This window comes from Pyxicephalus adspersus, chromosome 7 (genome assembly GCF_032062135.1).
Source record: "Pyxicephalus adspersus chromosome 7, UCB_Pads_2.0, whole genome shotgun sequence".
NCBI lineage: Eukaryota > Metazoa > Chordata > Amphibia > Anura > Pyxicephalidae > Pyxicephalus > Pyxicephalus adspersus.
Genome location: NC_092864.1, coordinates 43502045 through 43521167, shown reverse-complemented (window position 1 = coordinate 43521167; position 19123 = coordinate 43502045). Strand labels below are relative to the sequence as shown.

The 19123-nt window shown below is 40.5% G+C and overlaps 1 protein-coding gene across 1 annotated transcript; it reads right to left on the bottom strand.

Moving 5' to 3' along the window:
• Window positions 1-32: 32 nt before the first annotated feature.
• Window positions 33-18835, bottom strand: GCA (grancalcin). Its single transcript, XM_072418250.1, has 8 exons — window positions 18677-18835; window positions 9860-9994; window positions 7728-7797; window positions 5212-5255; window positions 4438-4585; window positions 3130-3243; window positions 1453-1511; window positions 33-677 (listed from the first exon to the last, which is right to left on the bottom strand). The coding sequence occupies exons 1-8, from the start codon at window positions 18698-18700 to the stop codon at window positions 651-653; spliced, it is 621 nt and encodes a 206-aa protein (XP_072274351.1). The 5' UTR covers window positions 18701-18835; the 3' UTR covers window positions 33-650.
• Between the last annotated feature and the right edge of the window lie 288 nt (window positions 18836-19123).

Below are 19123 nucleotides of genomic sequence, written 5' to 3'. Positions count from 1 at the left end.
AAAATGTTAAAAATAAAATATGCAAAGAAAAGGCAAGTTTAAGTTTTTTAATGAAAAAAGGTTACAGTTTGTTAACATGGCATGCAGGTGAATAAAAGATGTTCAGCAGCAGTTTCCTTACCCATCCTACAGCTGTCAAATACGTGCAAGCTGCTTTATGAAATTGTTCAAGGTGACCAAGCTTTTCTCCTACTTATGTTTCCTGATTGACTGCCTTTATAGTTTTTTGCCTTACTTGATCTAATCAATATTACCAGACAAAGCCAATCACAAAGCATGTAAGAGAAATGAAGTATCAGCTGTGACATTTACCGATTTTAGGAGACGGTTCGGTGGAAATCTATGCTCAAACAATATAAAAAATAAAAAAAACGCACAAAAAATTGGGACAAAGTTGTCTTTTAATAGATATATTTTATATGAAAAAGAAAGCTTGAACATATATTTTACAGCAATCTGTGTCCTATAATACAAATTAACTATCAATGTGTTGAGTCAGTGTACTGTGTATAAGAACCGACTTAAAATTGAAATATTAGGTTGTACAATAAGGTAGATTCACAGTGTGTTCACACTTGGTTCCTTCTTTAAAAAGTTCACAGGATGGGTTTTAATGCCAAATTCTTCAGAACTTGATCGTAGTCCCTCACTTATATGGCCATGGTGCATTGCAAAAACTGTGCAAAAAAAAAAAAAAAAAGTTTGTTATTAACCTGCGTGAAAGTTGATAGGCAAAGTGCATTTTTCCTACATGCCCCAGCATACACAAACACCTGATGAACCTGGCAGCAAGGTCTACCCCCATGCAGATTCCTGCCATAGGGAGACAACAATGCACTGGTTTTAAATTCAGAGCAGCACTGTTATCCCTCTTGGTTGGAGTTTGGGGATTGGAATAACAATGGTGATTTGCTGTAGCTTTTTATTCAGCACCAGGCCATACCTTACCCAGTATTTGTTTGGCAGCACTGCTCCTGAAACCATCCCACTGTTGAGCCAAAGTGTCAGGGAGAGGAGCACTTAGGGTTGAATTTAGTAGGATTTTCCCACTGGGAAGATAAAGAAGGTTCCCATACAAGACCTCATTTATTAACAATCATACGTAGAAAAGGGACTGTAATATCAACTGCACCAATTTTTGCCAAGAAGGATCATACAAACAATTTATGGTGACCCTGTTCCTCTTCCATGCTTTTCAAAATGATGTACCCTCAGACATTTTTCAATCACCTTTGACTTTTTAACCTATATAGCCTTATTTAATAGCCACCCATGCCAAACACACATTCAACCGACTCTTCAATCAAAGCACGTCAAATGAATTTTAGAGGACATCAAACCATCATCTGCAGGTAAACCTGCCAACTTCATTCTTATCATTTACAATATAATATAACCAAAAACAGCTCTAAATACCAAGCAAAGAAAGTAACACTTAATAATTACACTTACATCATCATATATGAAGTTGACCATTCCCTGCTGCATGTTGTCTCTCCTCCGAAAGACGTCTGGAAAGAAACAAATTGATTAGTGCCTTGATTTATAACAAGCCGAGGCATTGTATTAGGAATTTATCTTTAAATTCTAGCTAATTTCTATAACCTCAAAACTCAATGCCAAATGCTAAAGGCTTTCCAACCAATACATCAGTATAAAATATATCAATATACATGTTCTGTGGAACCCCATATTTACCTGATGTTTTGCTAATAGTTAGAGGAATAATTTCCTTTAGGTAACCACTAACTGCAATGATTTGTAAGCAGGATGTACTTTTTACTAATCACCAATGTAAAAGGGGCTACAATTTTTAATGTATGTTTCTCTTCTGTAAACTGCAGTGTCTGGAATAGGGAGTGTGTGAGGCACAAACTAAAGATCTACTCAAGGAAGTAAAGGAAGATTTAACTTTTACAAGCAAAAGTATTTTCTTGTATTGAAAGAGGAATAGACTGCAGAGATGGAGACATAATCCTGCCCCGGTACAAAGCATTGGTCAGACCACATCTGGAATATGCAGTCCAGTTTTGGGCACCAGTTCACAAAAAGGACATTGTGGAAGTTGAGAGAGTGCAGAGAAGGGCAACTAAATTAATAAAAGGAATGGAGGAACTCAGCTATGAGGAGAGATTAGCTGAACTGAATCTATTCTCCCCTGAGAAGAGAAGTTTAAGGGGGGATATGATCACCCTGAATAAATATATAAATGGTCCATATAGAGAACTCACTTCCCAATTATTCACTTTGAGATCATTACAAAGAACAAGAGGGCACTTTTTGCACCTGGAGGAAAAGAAGTTTAAGCTCCGGATAAGGAAGGGATTCTTCACTGTAAGGTCTGTGAAAATGTGGAATCAGCTTCCTCAGGAAGTATTTTCAGCAACTACTATAAATTGCTTTAAGAAAAAGCTGGATGTTTTTCTAGAAGCACAGATCATAACTGGGTAGTAAAGCTTTAAAATAAAGATAACAGAGACTGTTGATCCAGGGAACATCCAATTGCCTCATGGGATCAGGAAGGAATGTTTTCCCGGTTGCAGCAATTTGTACCAAGGTTTGTTTGTTATATATCTTATAGGGTTGTTACTATATCTTATAGGGTTTTATATCCGGGAAATGTTTATTTCCCTAGTAGTTGAACTTGATGGACTTGTGTCTTGTTTCAACCTAACTATGTAACTTTTGCATTAGGCAGATTGTGCTTCACATAGTAGGGGATTTGAGACCTGCTTAGAAGCTGCACAAAGAAGATACCAATGGGTGATGCCAGCTATTATCTTGGTATCCTTATGTACTTTTAGGTCCTGCTTGAAAAGAGCATTTTACATATTTAAAATTTAGACACATTTAAAATTCAGGTGAATTTTGTAAAGCCCAAATTGTGGGCCTCAATCTTGCACAGCCTCTGACTACAATACCAAATCACCGACATGGAACCAGCTTTGATCCAGATCTGTGACAAAGTGCTGAAACCAGTGGATCAGGAAGATACCAATTTTAGAAGACAAGGTCAACATAAGAAGCATGAATTGTTTTTCAGTAAAAGGTTCCTTTTAAAGCTGAAAGAACTTATATTATAGAACACAAAAGTTATCAGGGTGCAAAACATAAAAAAAAACATCTTACCTGTTAAGGCACGAAGCTTTACACAGCACGCAACATAATCGTCAAAGAATATTCTGCCACTCTTACTATAGCGCTTCACTATAGAATTAAGTGTGGGTGCGTTTAACCTGTAACCTTAAAAAAAAAAAAAAAATATTAAAAGGTATCCAAGAAAACATGTACAGTACAAAGGTGCTCTGTAACCAGGCAAGGTACATTGGTGATGGCACTCAGATTTAAAACGTGAGGCAGCAATACCATTCGCAGTTAACATACCAGGACACGGAGGATCCCAATATACACAGGTTGTGACCGTGTATGGCCAGCATTGGACTGTCTAGATGAATGGCCATAAACATTACATGGTAGGTAGATAAGTACCTACTGGGCCCTGTAACTAATCATTTTACATGGTGGGTAGATAAGTAACTACTGGGCCCTGTAACCAATCATTTTAAGTCTCCGGAAAAGGACGAGGGAGATGTGCTGCTCTCACAGCCAACATCAAAGAGGGATAGGGGGTCCAATTAGTCAAGGTTTTTCCACATGTACAATCATTCCCTGTCCTCCTAAGCCATCAATGTCTGCTGTGACCAAAGACATTAGATTAAACATCTAATATCTATGGACAGCTGCAATGCACACTGTGATATTTACCAAACTGAAAAATGTTTAATGGCATTTAATCAATTAGACTTGTCCAGCTGTTGGCTGTCCATATCACACACATCCTCTTGACGCATGCAGGACATGCAGCATAAAAGGAGTAGAAGCTCACTAAAAATAGCATCCCTATCACATACATTCCACAAGCAGACAAGCTGCTTTAGGAGAGGGATCTCCAAGAGAAGGTATTTCTATAAGCTTTACTGTGGACAAACTGCAGCCCTGACCCATTCTGCTGCTTGTGGTTAATGCTGGAGAAGTCCCCTTAGTGCTACTAAATTAGGTTGCTGGGTCAAAATAGCACATGGGACTCTATGCATTTTACAGAGCAGGTATGCTGTATCGTGCATACTACACTGCATTGAGAAAATAACTTACATGCTGAATTTGGTTACATAGACCTAGCAGCTTTCCAGTCAACTGGACGAAGACCTTCCAAAAATGTAACAATACGGTATAATCTATGTTAAACCATATGTGGCAGTGTGTATGTTTTTGTTCTTATCTGGCGAAAGTAAACCTGCAATGCAGATGAAGTGAGATGTTTACCACCTGATATTCAGGGTGTTTGCATCACCTTTAGAGCCTTAGGGGTCGCCAACTGCTTTGGAGTCCTTGAACTTAACATGGATATAATACAACTGATCCTTTGTAGCCACTTACCCATTGACAAAATGGCTTGGTTCAACTCGTGAGGCTCCACAGATCCACTCCCATCACGATCGAACGTGCAAAAATTTTGTTTCCAGGCACTTAAAGCTGCCCACAGTTCTTTAAATTCATTAAAGCCCATTTTGCCAGTATGATCCCTCTAATTTGTAGTGGTTAAAGAAACATAAAAGGCTTTTCATGATCTTATCATTAGTTACTGTAGATGGAAATATATGGTTTTACCATTAGCTCAGAGAATGCCAGGACATGTTTTTCCTGCAAGGATTCTGAACAGATTTCGAAGCAGACTGTAAACTCATGGCAGAAACCACCACTGGAACATTAATACCAAAAGCCAGAGAGTTACTGGCTTCTCACTGCCTCATCTTACACAATGGGCCTAATTCAATAAAGCTTAAAAACTGGGGAAGATAGACCATTATGGGAGAACATGAGTGATTCAGCATTTGCTATCGGCTAGCAAATATTTCCAGTGCTGGGCCTGATCCATTCTTGGTATGTAGGATCTCCCATGACATTCTATCTTCCCCAGTCTTGGAGAGTGTAAATAAATATGGCGCAATGCCAACCATTTTCTGAGTGTGTAGTGGGTGAGGTCAGGTGGTAAAGAGGGAGAAGTTAAAGAACCCCGTTTTGTTTTTACCACCATTACAAGTGTTTAAGTTGCACTGTATACAATTTGGAAAAAGATTAAGAGAACATATGGTTATTTAAAGATCTACAAACATGAACTGCTACACAGGGAAGACATATGGAAAAGGATACATCCAACATTGCAATCATAATGCGGCAAGTTTCCAGGCTGAAAGCTGTTGGAAGAAATAAAACAAAGATAAATATTGCATACAAATTTATATGGCCCAGTGCTAACATTTTAACTACAAATAACAGAAGGATTTTAAATGCCCCAAAGAATAAGTTGCCATAAAACAAGTGTTCTTTCTGCTCATAATCAATACTTCTGTCATGTGACTGCAATTAGTGTAAAAATAGACAATATACTGGCATGCTTTTAATCCATTGGTAACGTTTGATGTGTCAGGTCAACAGAATTCACCCATGACTGTGTGCAATTTCTACCCAACACCTCCACAGATTTAGTTAAGCCTTTACTTTCACCATGTGATTAAACATTTGATTAATTTGACACAAGGTTTTGAACTTGAGCTGATGGCATCCATTGGAGATCATTCAGAATCCATTAAGTGATGTACTTCACCTGCAGGATGATCACTTCCTCAGCTGCATTTTCACCCACCCACTCTCACAGACAAGAATACAAAACCCGTCGATGCAGGAAAGACGAGCAATAATGCTTTGGACCTGACCATACATCTTAAGGCTCTCAAAATCGAAGCATGGCAATTCCCATAAAAGAAATAAAAAAAGTGTAAAACCAAATCAAGTATCTTTAGCTTTATTTTTTAATGCAGTGGGAAAATGTAATCAACTAATTTCACTTATTGTGTGTGCTTTCTGAGTAGATTTTCCTTTACTTACCTCCCAAAACATATCAGGAAATGAGAAGAAATACTATGATAGTTGTCAATCAACAAATGTCTCCATTAACATTCTACCTCTATTCTGGTACCAGAACTTCATAGTACTTTCTTTCCTGGTGAGTATGGGCACCAGAAAAAAACAGAAGATGAATCTCCTCAAAGAAAATACAATGCACCTGCTTTAAGACTGGAGAAGACAAACTTATGTGAGAACCTGGGTGATCCAGTAAACCTGAAAATATTTCCAAAAAATATTTTTCTATTGGTTGGCAAATGTTTTTCTATTTCGGACCAGATCCAAGATAGGTTTGCTGGATCACCCAATTTCTCCCATGATGGGCTATCTTCTCCTGTCATAGAGAGCCTTAATATATCAGACCCAACGTGGAGAGAATGTATGCTGAATATGGAGGAGAATAAATAAAAAAAACTAATATGCTAAATATTGACAGTAATGTATAAACTTCATTGCAGGTATTAACTACAGTTCCCAGATTTTCACTAGAATGCTTGGATGATCACCTGTATAGAAAAGCCATCACTGATAATACATTGACTGCCTGCTTATCAGCAGTTTATGAATGACTTTAATTGCTCTATATATAAGTCAGCGTTCACACCTTTACCCTACAGAGATAAAACTCATCCAGGAAACCCCAGCATTCTCCTTGGTCATTAATATATAACTAGGCACACTATTCTAGACTATCAAATGACAATACATGAATGCCTGTAAGGACAATATTAAAGCCAATATCTAAAAATCAATACACATTTGTGTACAATTATTGCAATAGTTCTACAAAGAGTTCATGCAAAGAGTCTATTAAATAAAGACCAGCGTTTCTTAGCCTTGTACTCTCGGCAACGCTAGACAACCTCAAGGGAGCGGTACAATGGCTTCCGAATGTACTACTGGAATAACTAATTGTTCAGCTTACAATGTGGATGCCACCACAACAAACAAGCAACAGAATATGGAGAGAGAGAACACACACACACCACGTAATGGCAGACTGACAAACAACCAATTGTGAATTATTGTTGCTTGTCCTCCCCTCTCTACTGAACAGAGAAAAAAAAAAAAACTGTTCACAGCTCATTCATTATTTTGTCACTGGGAACAAAAGATTATTTCCAGGGACAATCAAATGGCAAGCATCTGCAATGTCTGTAAATAGCTGCCTAGCGGTCAAATTTTGGAGCATTTGTTGCCAGGGATACCTGGTAATCCCTGCTTCCCTTGCACCTGTTGGAAATGAACAAACTCCTGCGCATCTGTGAGGGAGCTGCACCATCCCATCCGTCCCTGGCCATAGATCAGATTGCAGAGGGGGGGGGGAATCGATATCAATAAGTTTAGATCTGCATCAGACAATTGATCTGGCAGGGGTAACAAATTCCATCCTGATCCCCCCAGTCACTCAGATTTTCCCCAAAAAGATATATATATATATATATATATATATATATATAAGCACTGACAAAAAACTAAATTTGGCTTTTAATCCTTCATTTTGAAGACACACATGATCGAATGAAAGCAGAACCCAAACACTGGAAATCTAAAACAGCTTGATACAGAACTTCTATGCAATTTATGAGAAAAAAAAAATCCATTCTGCAAGATAATCACCCCAAGAGAAATTTTTCCTCAATATGACTGCTCTTAACTGCTGTTTTTGCTTCCTTCAAAGCTATATTGGGATTGTAACCTGACATGGGAGATGTTGCCTGGACATGCAACCGATACTAGAAATGCATAGGTTTCTAACTTACGTGTATAGGTCCCATGGATCCCGGCCTGGGTTAGACATCTCTGTAGCTCTTCAGCATCGACTTCACCATCCTACAGAATAGCAGCATTTGATTATTATTTTAACATGCAAAATCTACAGCCTTTTAACAATTACAAAAAGAGGAAAGTTTTGCATATGAAAATCAACATTTTCCAAGTATAGCAGATTGTTTCAGACAGACTTTTGATAATTGTGGCATTAATACAATATAAACTTGTATTTTCGTCACTGAAGGTGGGCACAAGAAAAAGGACACTTGTTTCAAAGTGAATGCATTTGTTTGTTTCGCCATTGTCACAGATTTGTCTTTTATACAGCCAGAATCATGAAAAATACAGGGAAATAAAACAGCTGAACGTTTCCTGCAATATAGGACACTTTGTTCGCCTCTGACAGCCTGTCTACCATCTTTGTTCTAACTCATCACTTTAGCCCTTCATTTTTCAAAGTCTTCAAATTATTGATAATTTCTCCCTTCTGAGAGTGATGGATGCCAGTGTTCCCTGCTCCATACTATAGATGCACTCTTTTACCACTGCAGGACACAGAAGTGATACAGGGCGTCGAAGGATGACAGCATAGTGTGTGGCAGGCGACACAGGCATCCAAAACAGGATTGCTGAACAAGTCCAGCCAAAAACTGCATATTAATGGACAAGGAGTATATAAAATTCCTCTCCTACCAAAGCACTTCCAGCTAGATTTACAGGGTTGCTATAATAAAATGGCAAATAAACACAGCAGATGTCTTTACTGTAAGTGCATGGGGACAGAGTTCCAATATCTTCAGCATGTAGCAGAGAGACACAGCCAGAAGTTTTGAAATCTGAAAACTCTAGAGGTGACTTTATTTTGGCACAAGAGTAAAGACTTAAAGTTTGGAATAAATGTCAAGTCAGTATTGCTATGCATTGTTTAAGATGGTTCTGGGGACATTTAGAATTTAATACGAGGTACATTTCACCTACCCCAAGTTGGTTTGCACTCCTATAGGATCATATGGGAGTGCAAATCCTGCTTTAAAGACCCATCAACATTGGCTTTTAAAGAGACACTAACTCTGCCCACTTCTACCCATATCCCATCTATTTCACCTTGTCATTATTTCCCTACGATCACTATTTCTGCTAATTTAGCAAGCAAATACACCTTCTACTTCCAGGTATAGGTAATCAAGTTTTACATTCAGGTGTTTCTTGATTACAATGGCCTGTTTTTAGTTATGTTAACAGATTGTCCCTTTGCAAATGCCCACATGACAGCACCTTGATCTAGCCAGCAGACTTTGAGCATGAGAACTGTTATGTCACAAGGATGGGGAGGGTAACATCACAGCTCCTTCTAGCCTTTGGGACCGACTGGTTACATAAACACAGTCACTCGGTCCTGCAATTGACAGGGTCTCTAAAGAAAACCTGAACTAAACAAAACATGGAGGCTGTCATAGCTGACTGGCTTTGAAAAACAGACTATTTTCCAGGCTGTATCTGACCTGAGTATTCACCAAGTCTCTGGAATAATCATAGAGCAAGCAAAGCCAGAACTCCTACTCTGCATATATGTTCTGGATATGCAAGTGACACCACTAGTACTTTTCACTATTTTAGGTCAGCAGTGGCAGGCTAGACATTTATCTCAATGTAGGTTCCCTTTTAGTGTTTGCACTTTAGTTTGTGTAAGAGACAGGAAGTGATCAATACTTTGCTTATCAGAGGAAATAAAACCATAACGTGTGAGAAACCTCTTTTGTGAGCATTTCACATAAACTGTTTTCCAGAAAAGGAACTTCCTTGTCAAGACCAGATATACTGGTTTCTGCAATGGAACAAACTAGTCACAAAACTAAATAAAAGCCATCATGATGAGGAACCTTATATATATATATATTTATTTTTTTTTTTTACAAATTAAGGGGTTAAAACTTAATTATTGTAGGGACTCATCTATTGATTTTTTGAGTTGTGGACTAAATGGGGGAAGATCTTTAGCACTCTTGGCCCTCCTATAATAATTAAATTAACAACCTGGAGTGTTTTTTCCTGATATAGACATCACCTTTTGCTGCAGTGCTCGGGCCCTTTCCACGAACAAGCACCATAACAAGAATTTTACCTGTCCAGCCACTGCTGTGAAGTAACTCCACATTGGATCTCCAGCAGGGTACTGTGGTTGTCCATAGAAGCCTCCATGTACGGTGGGTGCCATGGTCTGACCCATCATTGGCATCGAGGGATTCATGTTTCCATACTGAAACAAGAGATACAAATTTAATAAAAAATATATATATACTAATTCAGCAAACTTTTCTAGCTCCCGTCACTCCCACCGAGAAGCAGATTACAGCCTTGAATATACATAGATTGTTAACATTCCAAAGCTGAAGAACAAGCCCAGCAGTAACCTTTGCCCTTGAAGTTCCGTGTGACAAGACAATAACCCTCAGCTAGAGGATAGGGCTTTCCTACAAATGATCACACCATAAACATTGCCTTATTCTACAAAGATAGGTGTTCTTTGTACACTGATGAGTTCCTGTGACCTTCAAAAAGAAACGCAGACCCAATGAAGAAAAAAAACACAATTATTTCTGATATCCTTCAAAAGAAACAGCCTGGCATTCATGTGACCCTTTGCCTTCAATACTTAGAGCCAGTAAGTCAGAATTTCCTTAACTGCATTCAATTCTCCATGTGTAAATTTAATGTCCTGAACAAAAGCATAAACCAGGCGACCAGTATTTTCCTCTGATCCCCCCCTGGTGTTCTGCCAAGTGCCACACATTTACATCATTGCCTCCAGCAGCCAGATAATGGGATGAAAAGAGCAGCCATGAGTGTTATTTAATCTGAAGTTATGTCCAGGCAGTGCGTGAGACCCTCTTCTTTTTCCCAGCCATTCTGCTTGTGTTAATGACCGGTACAGGGTGAGCCTTTTGCACTGAAGTCTGACGCCGATACCTCCACTCATCCTGCCTCTTCCTTCAACAGATGCCCTCACTAGAGCAGCCAGTGCTGGGCATTGCTATTGCTGATGACACTAAATCAGGGGTCGGCAACCCGCGGCTCTTCAGCCTCCTTGTTGTGGCTCCCTTCGGCTTCCAGGGTTCTAATGAAAAAAAATCTACCCATGAAATAAATCAACCAGGGGGCGTGTACCTCATGGTCAGGAAAGTTTCACAGCTGTGTTTGTGTATGAATGCTGCATATCATGGACCGCAGCCTTACATCTCTCCCAGTGCAAAGCTCCATATCTCAGGGTACACAGGGGGCCCTCATAGCTAGAAGTACTACAAATTTCATCTCCCCACCTATAACAACTTTCAAAATATGGGGGGGGGGGGGGAGGGGGGCTAATTATAAAAAAATAGTAAAAATTGAACATCAGGGTTGTTGTTTTAAAAGATAATGTGTCTAGAAGCCTGAAATTAAACATAGGAATTGTGGACTCCAGGGGTGATTTACATAGCACAAAAGTGCGAACCCCAAATTGTTTCCTACAAGTCACAAAACTAGAAATGTCATACTACACTACCCTGTTCCCTTCCCTACTTTGAACCCCAATTTCTCTAGAACAGGGAGATGTACAAAACTAAAAATGTAGGTGCAAGAGGGAGACAACTGTGGCTAACACCCCCTTAAATTTCACCGTTAGGCCATCGTCAGAACACAGAGAACATTGCCCATCAAAAACAATCTATGCTGTTACGTTAGAAGCCTGCAGCTTCTAACGTAACAGGATGATATGTTAGAAGCTTCTAGGGGCATATTTCAGTGTTTAATTTATTTCAAAGTGGGCCTACACATGCACACTGCACTTCTGTTCATTGTATTCTGTTGTTGTAACAGGAAAAATTAAACAAAAGATGAAAACTTTTAAAAGTGTTAAAGCGGTGATATGTTTTGTGTCTCCAGACTTTTTTTTTTTTTTTTTTTTTTTTTTGAGGAAGAGAGGGCAAAATGGCTCTTTTGATAGTAAAGGTTGTCAACCCCTGCACTAGAGATGGATGCTGCTGGTGAGATTCTATGAAAACAGAAGCATTGGCATCTTGACACTATTTATATGTTGTACTGTGTTCAAATACCCTATGTTCTATTTTTGTGCACCGTAAACCAACATTGCTTGATGAAAAGTATTTTTTAATGGTTACTACATTGGGCTGCAAGAAACAGAATAACCCAACCAAACAAACATGGCCCCTTTGTGCTGAACGACAATTTTCCCATCTGTGTCCATTATTAGCCCTTCACTCCCTTGTATAATGCAAAATTAAACCGGATGGGCTAAAACCATTCAAGATGTGCTAGGTTAACAGAAAGATCTTAATGCGAGACTATCCAAGACACAATAACCCTGGAACCAGACTCCACCTAGAAGTATGCTTAAAGTGAATGCAAGCCAAACATCCTTTTTTTTTTTTTAGAAAGGGTGGAGTAGGGTTGAACTTCTTGATGGGAAGAAAGTTATGGGAACAACCGTCAAGAAATGGATATCGCCTGGCTTTAGAAATCTCCTTTTATTGCTGCTCATGTTGTGTCCATTAGGAAGATTTTTTGAGAGAACAAAATGGCCTTGATTTATTAAAGCTCTCTAGGACTGGAGAATGGGAAAACCTGGATGACTGAACAAACCTGGAATGGTTTCTTAAAAGCAAATGGATTATTAGGAACTGAATTCCAGGTTTGTTCGATCACCCAGGTTCTTCCAAGATGATCTAAATGTGTTGGAGAGCTTTAGTAAATGAAGCACAAAGTGACAGCAATGCAAACCTTTTCTTTCTGGATAAAAGAAAAAGGAATGGTTGGAAGCATTGCCAGATTTTACAACTTTCTTTGTCCCCCGCTGTAAGATCTCCCCATCCCCCCTTACATTCTGCAGGAAATGCCTAAATGTGCCTGGAAGGTGAGGAGTCTGAATGGGTATATAATGTGTATAAAAAAAAAGTTGAGAAACTGGTTTTGAAGGAGATGCTGAGAAATGTCATGAATGCAGTGATGTGTCTGACACTTTCCAAGCAATGACCTGCAATGCAAGTTCCTACACTTTTCTAGATCCAGGGGTAATTTAGTAGGGGGTCATTTAAAGCACTGACCCCCCCATGGTAAAATCCAATGTGTACAAATTATTAAAGCTGTAGTATGATTTTTAAAACTGCACTTCATGAGGATTAAAAAATAAATAAATACAATATTACAAGAAATATTATTGAATAATCCTTAAAATGCATTTATTTTTACCCACAACATGCATAAGTCCATCAATCAATTGTGAGGTTAGGCACTTTGACACACATAACCAGAGGGGTGCAGTTAGGAACCATTTTCGGCACGCATTTCTGATATTGTATTTTAGAGGGGTTGCAGCACAGTTTATAGAAGCTGCTTCGGTCATTTTTGGCCCCGTGGTTGGCATTTCCCTTCTGAAGGAAGAGCTGCATCACAACTGCAAGGGCAACATGCGCAAACATGTTACCCTGCAGTATGGTTTGCAACTCCTAGGTTATCATTATCCAGTATTTATATAGTGCCCGCATATAATGCAGCGCTTTAACAAAGTCCATAGTTGCTAAGCCCTTGGGAACAGCTTGCCATGGAGTTTGCAACCCAAAGTGTGAGGACCCTTAGCCTCCCCTACACAACAGAGCTCAGGCTCGACTGCCCATGTGCGAAGGAAACATAAAAAAGGGCAGCGCAAGGTAGGCAGATTGATGACCCATTGGCATGTTGCTGCATCTTCACTGTTCAATAGGCAGGCTGCAGGAGGAAGGCAGACATGGGAAGCAGAAAAAAAAAATCCCACCATGGGACGGGGGTTGGTTGGAGGTATACCTTTCATACATACATGTAATGTTTTTCCGACACTCTTTATCAGTCAGGGCAAAGAATGATCTACACAAATTGCACCCATTTTCTGCACATATTGCTGTGATAAAATGGTGTTCCATACATCTGGGCAGTAAAGGGTTAATGATTACTATAGCAGAACACAAGGCTAGCAAGAATGTAACAGCCAGAAAAGAGGGATAAATGGCCCATTCATTCTAAGCTAACATTTACCACCTCCCACAAACACTGCCCGGTACAACATCAGCAATATTCTGTATTAGGTAATAGGACTGCCATTGCATTTATGTCTGAACAGAGAAGGTCATTGAAAAGGTTGAGGGTAACCCAGACAAGTTGCTGATGAGCAGATTTACATGTTGGCTGGTATGAAAGCAGCAAGACCTGCAGGCTTCTCCCAGAACACCGGCGCTGGGTTTTAACTACAAGTTCTGCTATTGTAAGGCCAAAAGATGTGGTGGCACCCGGCTGATGTAAGCAAAGTATAAGTTTAAGGTGGCAATAGCAGCCCAGCCCCCCAACAAACCAGTCCTCAGATTACTTACTGCCTTTCTACAGGAATCACTATACATACACCTGGCATGTCTGTAGATAGGCTGCGCCCTATTTATCATACAGCGCTGTGTAATATGTTGGCGCTATATAACTAGTGTTTTATTATTAATAGTGGCCCCACTGCTAAGATCTCAATGGATAACTAAGTGGAGGGCTGAGTGACTACAATTAAAGAATAACTAAAACATATTATTGTTTCTTAGGGAAGGTTCATAATTGCCTCTAAAAATCCCATGATCCTGTGCAGCTCCCCAAGACTCGTACCTTGTCAGCCAATTAAACACTTGCATGGCAGTGCTGGTTCTTAAAGAGCTAGCACCTGTACATTTGACAGCTGGCGGATGCGAGCAGTAGCGGTACCACTTACTGTTGCCCCTATTTGTGTTATATGGGGCTGCCGCAGGAAGACGCTACCATGCAGTCACGTGAGGAATCGGTAAATGCACCGCAACCTCTCCGCAGGTGTAAATCTAGCCTTAAATTGAAACTAAAGTTTCAAACAGGGAGGTTGTGTATTACAGAGGAGACAGGCAATGTCCCTCCCGCAATAAGATAAACTTACCTGCTTATTCACAATCTTATTCTTGTAACACACAGAGCTGCACATTCACCCGGCCAAAGACCCAACTACAGGAAGAATATTTTGTGAAGATGGCAGTGACCATACCGCAGCAAGTACAGGTAAGGGCAAATAAAAAAAATTGCAAGCAGGCAGGTAAGGTCCCTATATTGCAAATGGGAATAGAGGACCTGCCTGATGACAATGTTTTTTTTTTAATTTCACCTCTGCTTTAAGTAGGAAAGTTGGAGTCAGGGCATGCTGCTGTTACTTTCCAACCTATAGGTCAGTTTCTATTATTGGCATACACATTTTGCACCTTAAGTAGTGTGATAATTTTCCAAAGAAAAAGAATTTCTCAATGTGGAAGTCATGCATTCAGGAAGATACGAAATATCCGTGGATGTAGTCTTCGCCTTTAGTTCTAGCATTTCCCATGCTGTGAAATGCAGAGGATGTGTACAGAAGTAATCAGTTGAAACAGTTGTTGCGATATTCCTGCACAAGTGAACACAAGCTGGTTAGGTAATAGCTCATGCTGCTAGGATGGGTAACATGAGGTCTCTGACAACACCGGATAAGAAAGGTTCCCTAGATTTAGAATTTTAGAAGATTTCAAAAATGGGTTTCATCAGACATGTCTCTGAAAGCGGAACTAAACTTGGATGTTGAAAAAAAACGTGAGAAGGCCCTTTATTGATGAAAGGGCAGGGGATGCCCGTTCTGCAATAAAATAAACGTACCTTTTCGCTACCTTTTTAAAGTACAAAAAGATGCACATGTGCAGCTCAGTCTATTATCTCCACTTTGGATGCTGGAAACGAATAAACTCCCAAGCATATGAGGGGGGTACGTCATTCCAGCTGGCCAATCAAAAGGGCTGAACAGCGTGAAACCGGAAGAGAACTTGGTGAAGATGCTGGTGAAAGTAATGAAGCAGGGAGAGGCAAATTAAGACAAAATATTGCAAACAGGCAGGTAAGTTTATTTTATTGCAAAAGTGATAACACCTGCCCCTCCTGCAATTAAGATCTCACCTGCTCACAGATTTTAAATGGTAAAGCTTAATTCTGTTTGTTGTAAAAAATGGGCAGCATGGTGGCTCAGCGCTGAGGTCCCAGGTTTGAATCTCGGCCAGGACACTATCTGCATGGAGTTTGCAGGTTCTCCTCAGGGTACTCCAGTTTCCTCCCACATTCCAAAAACATGCAGTTAGGTTGTCAAACCCCCAAATTGACCATAGACTGTATTAATGACAATGGCAGACAATAAACTGTGAGCCGCTTTGACGGACAGCTAGGGACATGACTTTGGACTTTGTACAGCGCTACATATTATGTTGGCGCTATATAAATGCTGTGGAATAATAACAGTTAAATGGGGGTTGTAATGCCGTTGCGTATGGATACAAACCAATTACAACAATCAAACTGACACAGGATGCAGACCTGAAACGTAGTTTTCCTGGAAATACACACTTGGGGGGGTGGTAAGTTTACATTGTAGGAATATGTACTTTTACTTCAAAACTGTACTGTACTTTAAAACCTAACCGGAACAACATTTTCTAGAATGCAGACAAAACTGAAAGCTAGAATAGCTAGAATGACTTGCATTACATTATGGTTGAGCTGTTAGGTACGCCAGGATCTGTGTGCAGAGATAAACTTAGTAAAGCTGTTAAGTCAAACAGAAAAACAAATTACTATCTATAAAGGATAGCTGCAGGAAGTGCCCCTTCCCCTCCACAGATGCATACTTACCGAAAATGGAGGGCTGTAGATCCTCTTTACATCCAGCGCTGCCCTGATCACACTTGCACATTACATTCTATGGGACTGTCTATACTTGTCTCGGGAAGTCCATGGGACTGTAAAGCAGAGACGTTTCTAGGATAGCACAGGATGTGAATAGCTTACAGGTCACTCTGATCTCTTTAGGTATGCATCTGTGGAAGGTTGGGGTGGTGATGGCTTAGGCTACGTACACAGGTCAGATGAGTCTCGTCTGATAATCACCTCAGGGCTGATAGACGGGAATCTGACGTACAGAGCTTGTCGTTCTTGGATCCGTTCCGGTGGATACATGAACGACAGACGATCATAATGAAAGTGAAGCAGAGAGAGCACAGTGGTGTGCCGCTTCGTTGCACTCCCCCTTCCTTCGCACTGTATGTACAGCGCTCATACATGCATTGTTCAGGCTAGTGACAGAAAGGAAATTTGGTCTGTCCACCTTTTCTGTTTTGTACATTTTTGGAGATTGGCATGCTTTATTATACATAACCCTCCATATTGTCTCGGATTTTGGTTTAAGACATCAGCTTTTCAGTTTACAGATGACTACCCATGGAGATGTCATTGTGCATACAACACACCTAGGGATGCCATGACACCAAAGCTTCAAACACACAGCACATTGTTTGCTGTAAAGCTGGATTTATACAAAGCAGGGGTTGTGGAATGTTACATGAATGTCAATAAACCCTTTAAAAATGAATGCCAGAAAAAATAAAACAAAACTCCATTTAATGCAGTGGTGGAATATTCAAGGTCTGGACCTCATATAAACATTCATCTGGGGTTTAGCAGGGTAAGTTATACTACAATGTCATGTACAGTTTGTACCAATGTCTAACTCTATTGTTTCATAACCGGTCTGTGCCGGATGTGGAGGATTTATTTTACAACTTGCAGGATGACAAGTGCAATGGAAACATTTATATAGTCAATGAGTTACCTATAAATAGTAATTGTGCTAGAGGTGTGCTACTGTAGTGATGGCACAATACCCATCCTGGCCATGTTCATGTCATTATCTCCTGGTGTACGGAGCTTAATGGATTGTGACAGAGGATGCCGGTCACCGTACAATCATACTGACCACAACCGGTCACCAAAAAGCAGAGATCGGGGAATGGCGATCACTTGATGAACTACAAAATGATCCTACAAAACTAAAGTGTTAGAATTAGATACATGCGATCAGTAGAGGGTCACCACCCGGGAATGTGTGGGGGGACCAGGATAATATTAAAATGACTTCAGGGTTCTTCTTATGTTTAGTTCTGATGTTGTTACCATCCGCTATGCACGAACTGGGGGTCATGTATGTATGTATGATATATATACACACACACACATACATTTATATACACATACATACATACATGACCCCCAGTTCGTGCATAGCAGATGATAACAACATCAGAACTAAACATAAGAAGAACCCTGAAGTCATTTTAATATTATCCTGGTTGTGGATTTTTGTGGATAGGTTGAGGGCCACGCTCTGTTTGTGGATAGGTTGAGGGCCACGCTCTGTTTGTGGATAGGTTGAGGTTTCCACTTTAAAATAAGTCCCCACCCATCCAATAACTCCCTACAGCCAGTCAGAACGCTGCTTACATTTGGTCAGCTGACATTACATTCAAGATAGCGGCACCCAGTGGCAGGGCAAATGGCATGCATGAAATACATAGGATCTTACAGGAGTATTTGTGCTCGGATAGTCTGGTGACAGAGTCTCTTTAAAGGCTTCAATAATAAAATCCTCACCTATCCCCATCTTTATATCAGATCCATCAGCCAATCGGAAGTTCCCATACAATCACTATGTAACATTTACATACAAAGTTTATTTTTTGGTAACATTGCAGGGACAAATCTGCCCAGCATGGCCAGTTACCATGGACACAGTGGCAGCATGGGTTGGTATGCTGGGACTTGTAGTTCATGCACAGACTCAGGACCTGCCCCCCATATGTGATCCTGGGGGGTTATCGCCATGGTAACACAGACTATAGGCAGATGTATAATCATTGAATGGAGATTGTACAATCAGAGTGTGGCAGCCATGATTATTACCATCATAGAAGGGGCTGCTCCTGAGCCTGGCACGCTGGTCCCTGTGGTCCCTCAGCAGCCCGCCCAGCATGTATTGTGATATTAGGTATTCCCCCCAGGCTGTACTCACTCCTCCATATCCGGGGTACGCCATGGCCGAGCTGTCTCCGAAGGATGACGATGACTCTACACAGACACAGAGAGCTGCTCACCCCTTCGAGCCTCCTACGTGTGAACTCCAATCTCGGAAGTGTATCGGACCAAACACCGACCGCTGTCTGTCACTGCCGTCCGTTGATTGGTCAGCCAACTCCCCAGGGTGTGGCCGCGCCTTTCTTTAATCCGCGACCCCGCCTACTACTATGACGTTATCGCAGTGAAAAAGGAGACAGACCGCGCCCACTGTGCTGCGAGCATAGATGGGAGGGAGGGGGTCGTGTCACGTGACTTCCCGCACTCCTACAGGTCTCAGATGCCGTTAGTGCAGATCTTTGTTCGAGGGGGGAAGGGGGGGGGAGCGGTTCAGCAAATGGTTTTACTCATACTCATGTACAACTATATACATAGATATACTGCA

Coding starts and splice junctions, on each gene's coding strand:
- GCA (XM_072418250.1), bottom strand. CDS start 18,700: ATGGCGTACCCCGGATATGGAGGA. Junction 5,256..7,727: donor GATCCATGGGACCTATACAC/GTAAGTTAGAAA, acceptor TTCTTCCAACAG/CTTTCAGCCTGGAAACTTGC. Junction 4,586..5,211: donor TTATGATTGCAATGTTGGAT/GTATCCTTTTCC, acceptor ACTACAAATTAG/AGGGATCATACTGGCAAAAT.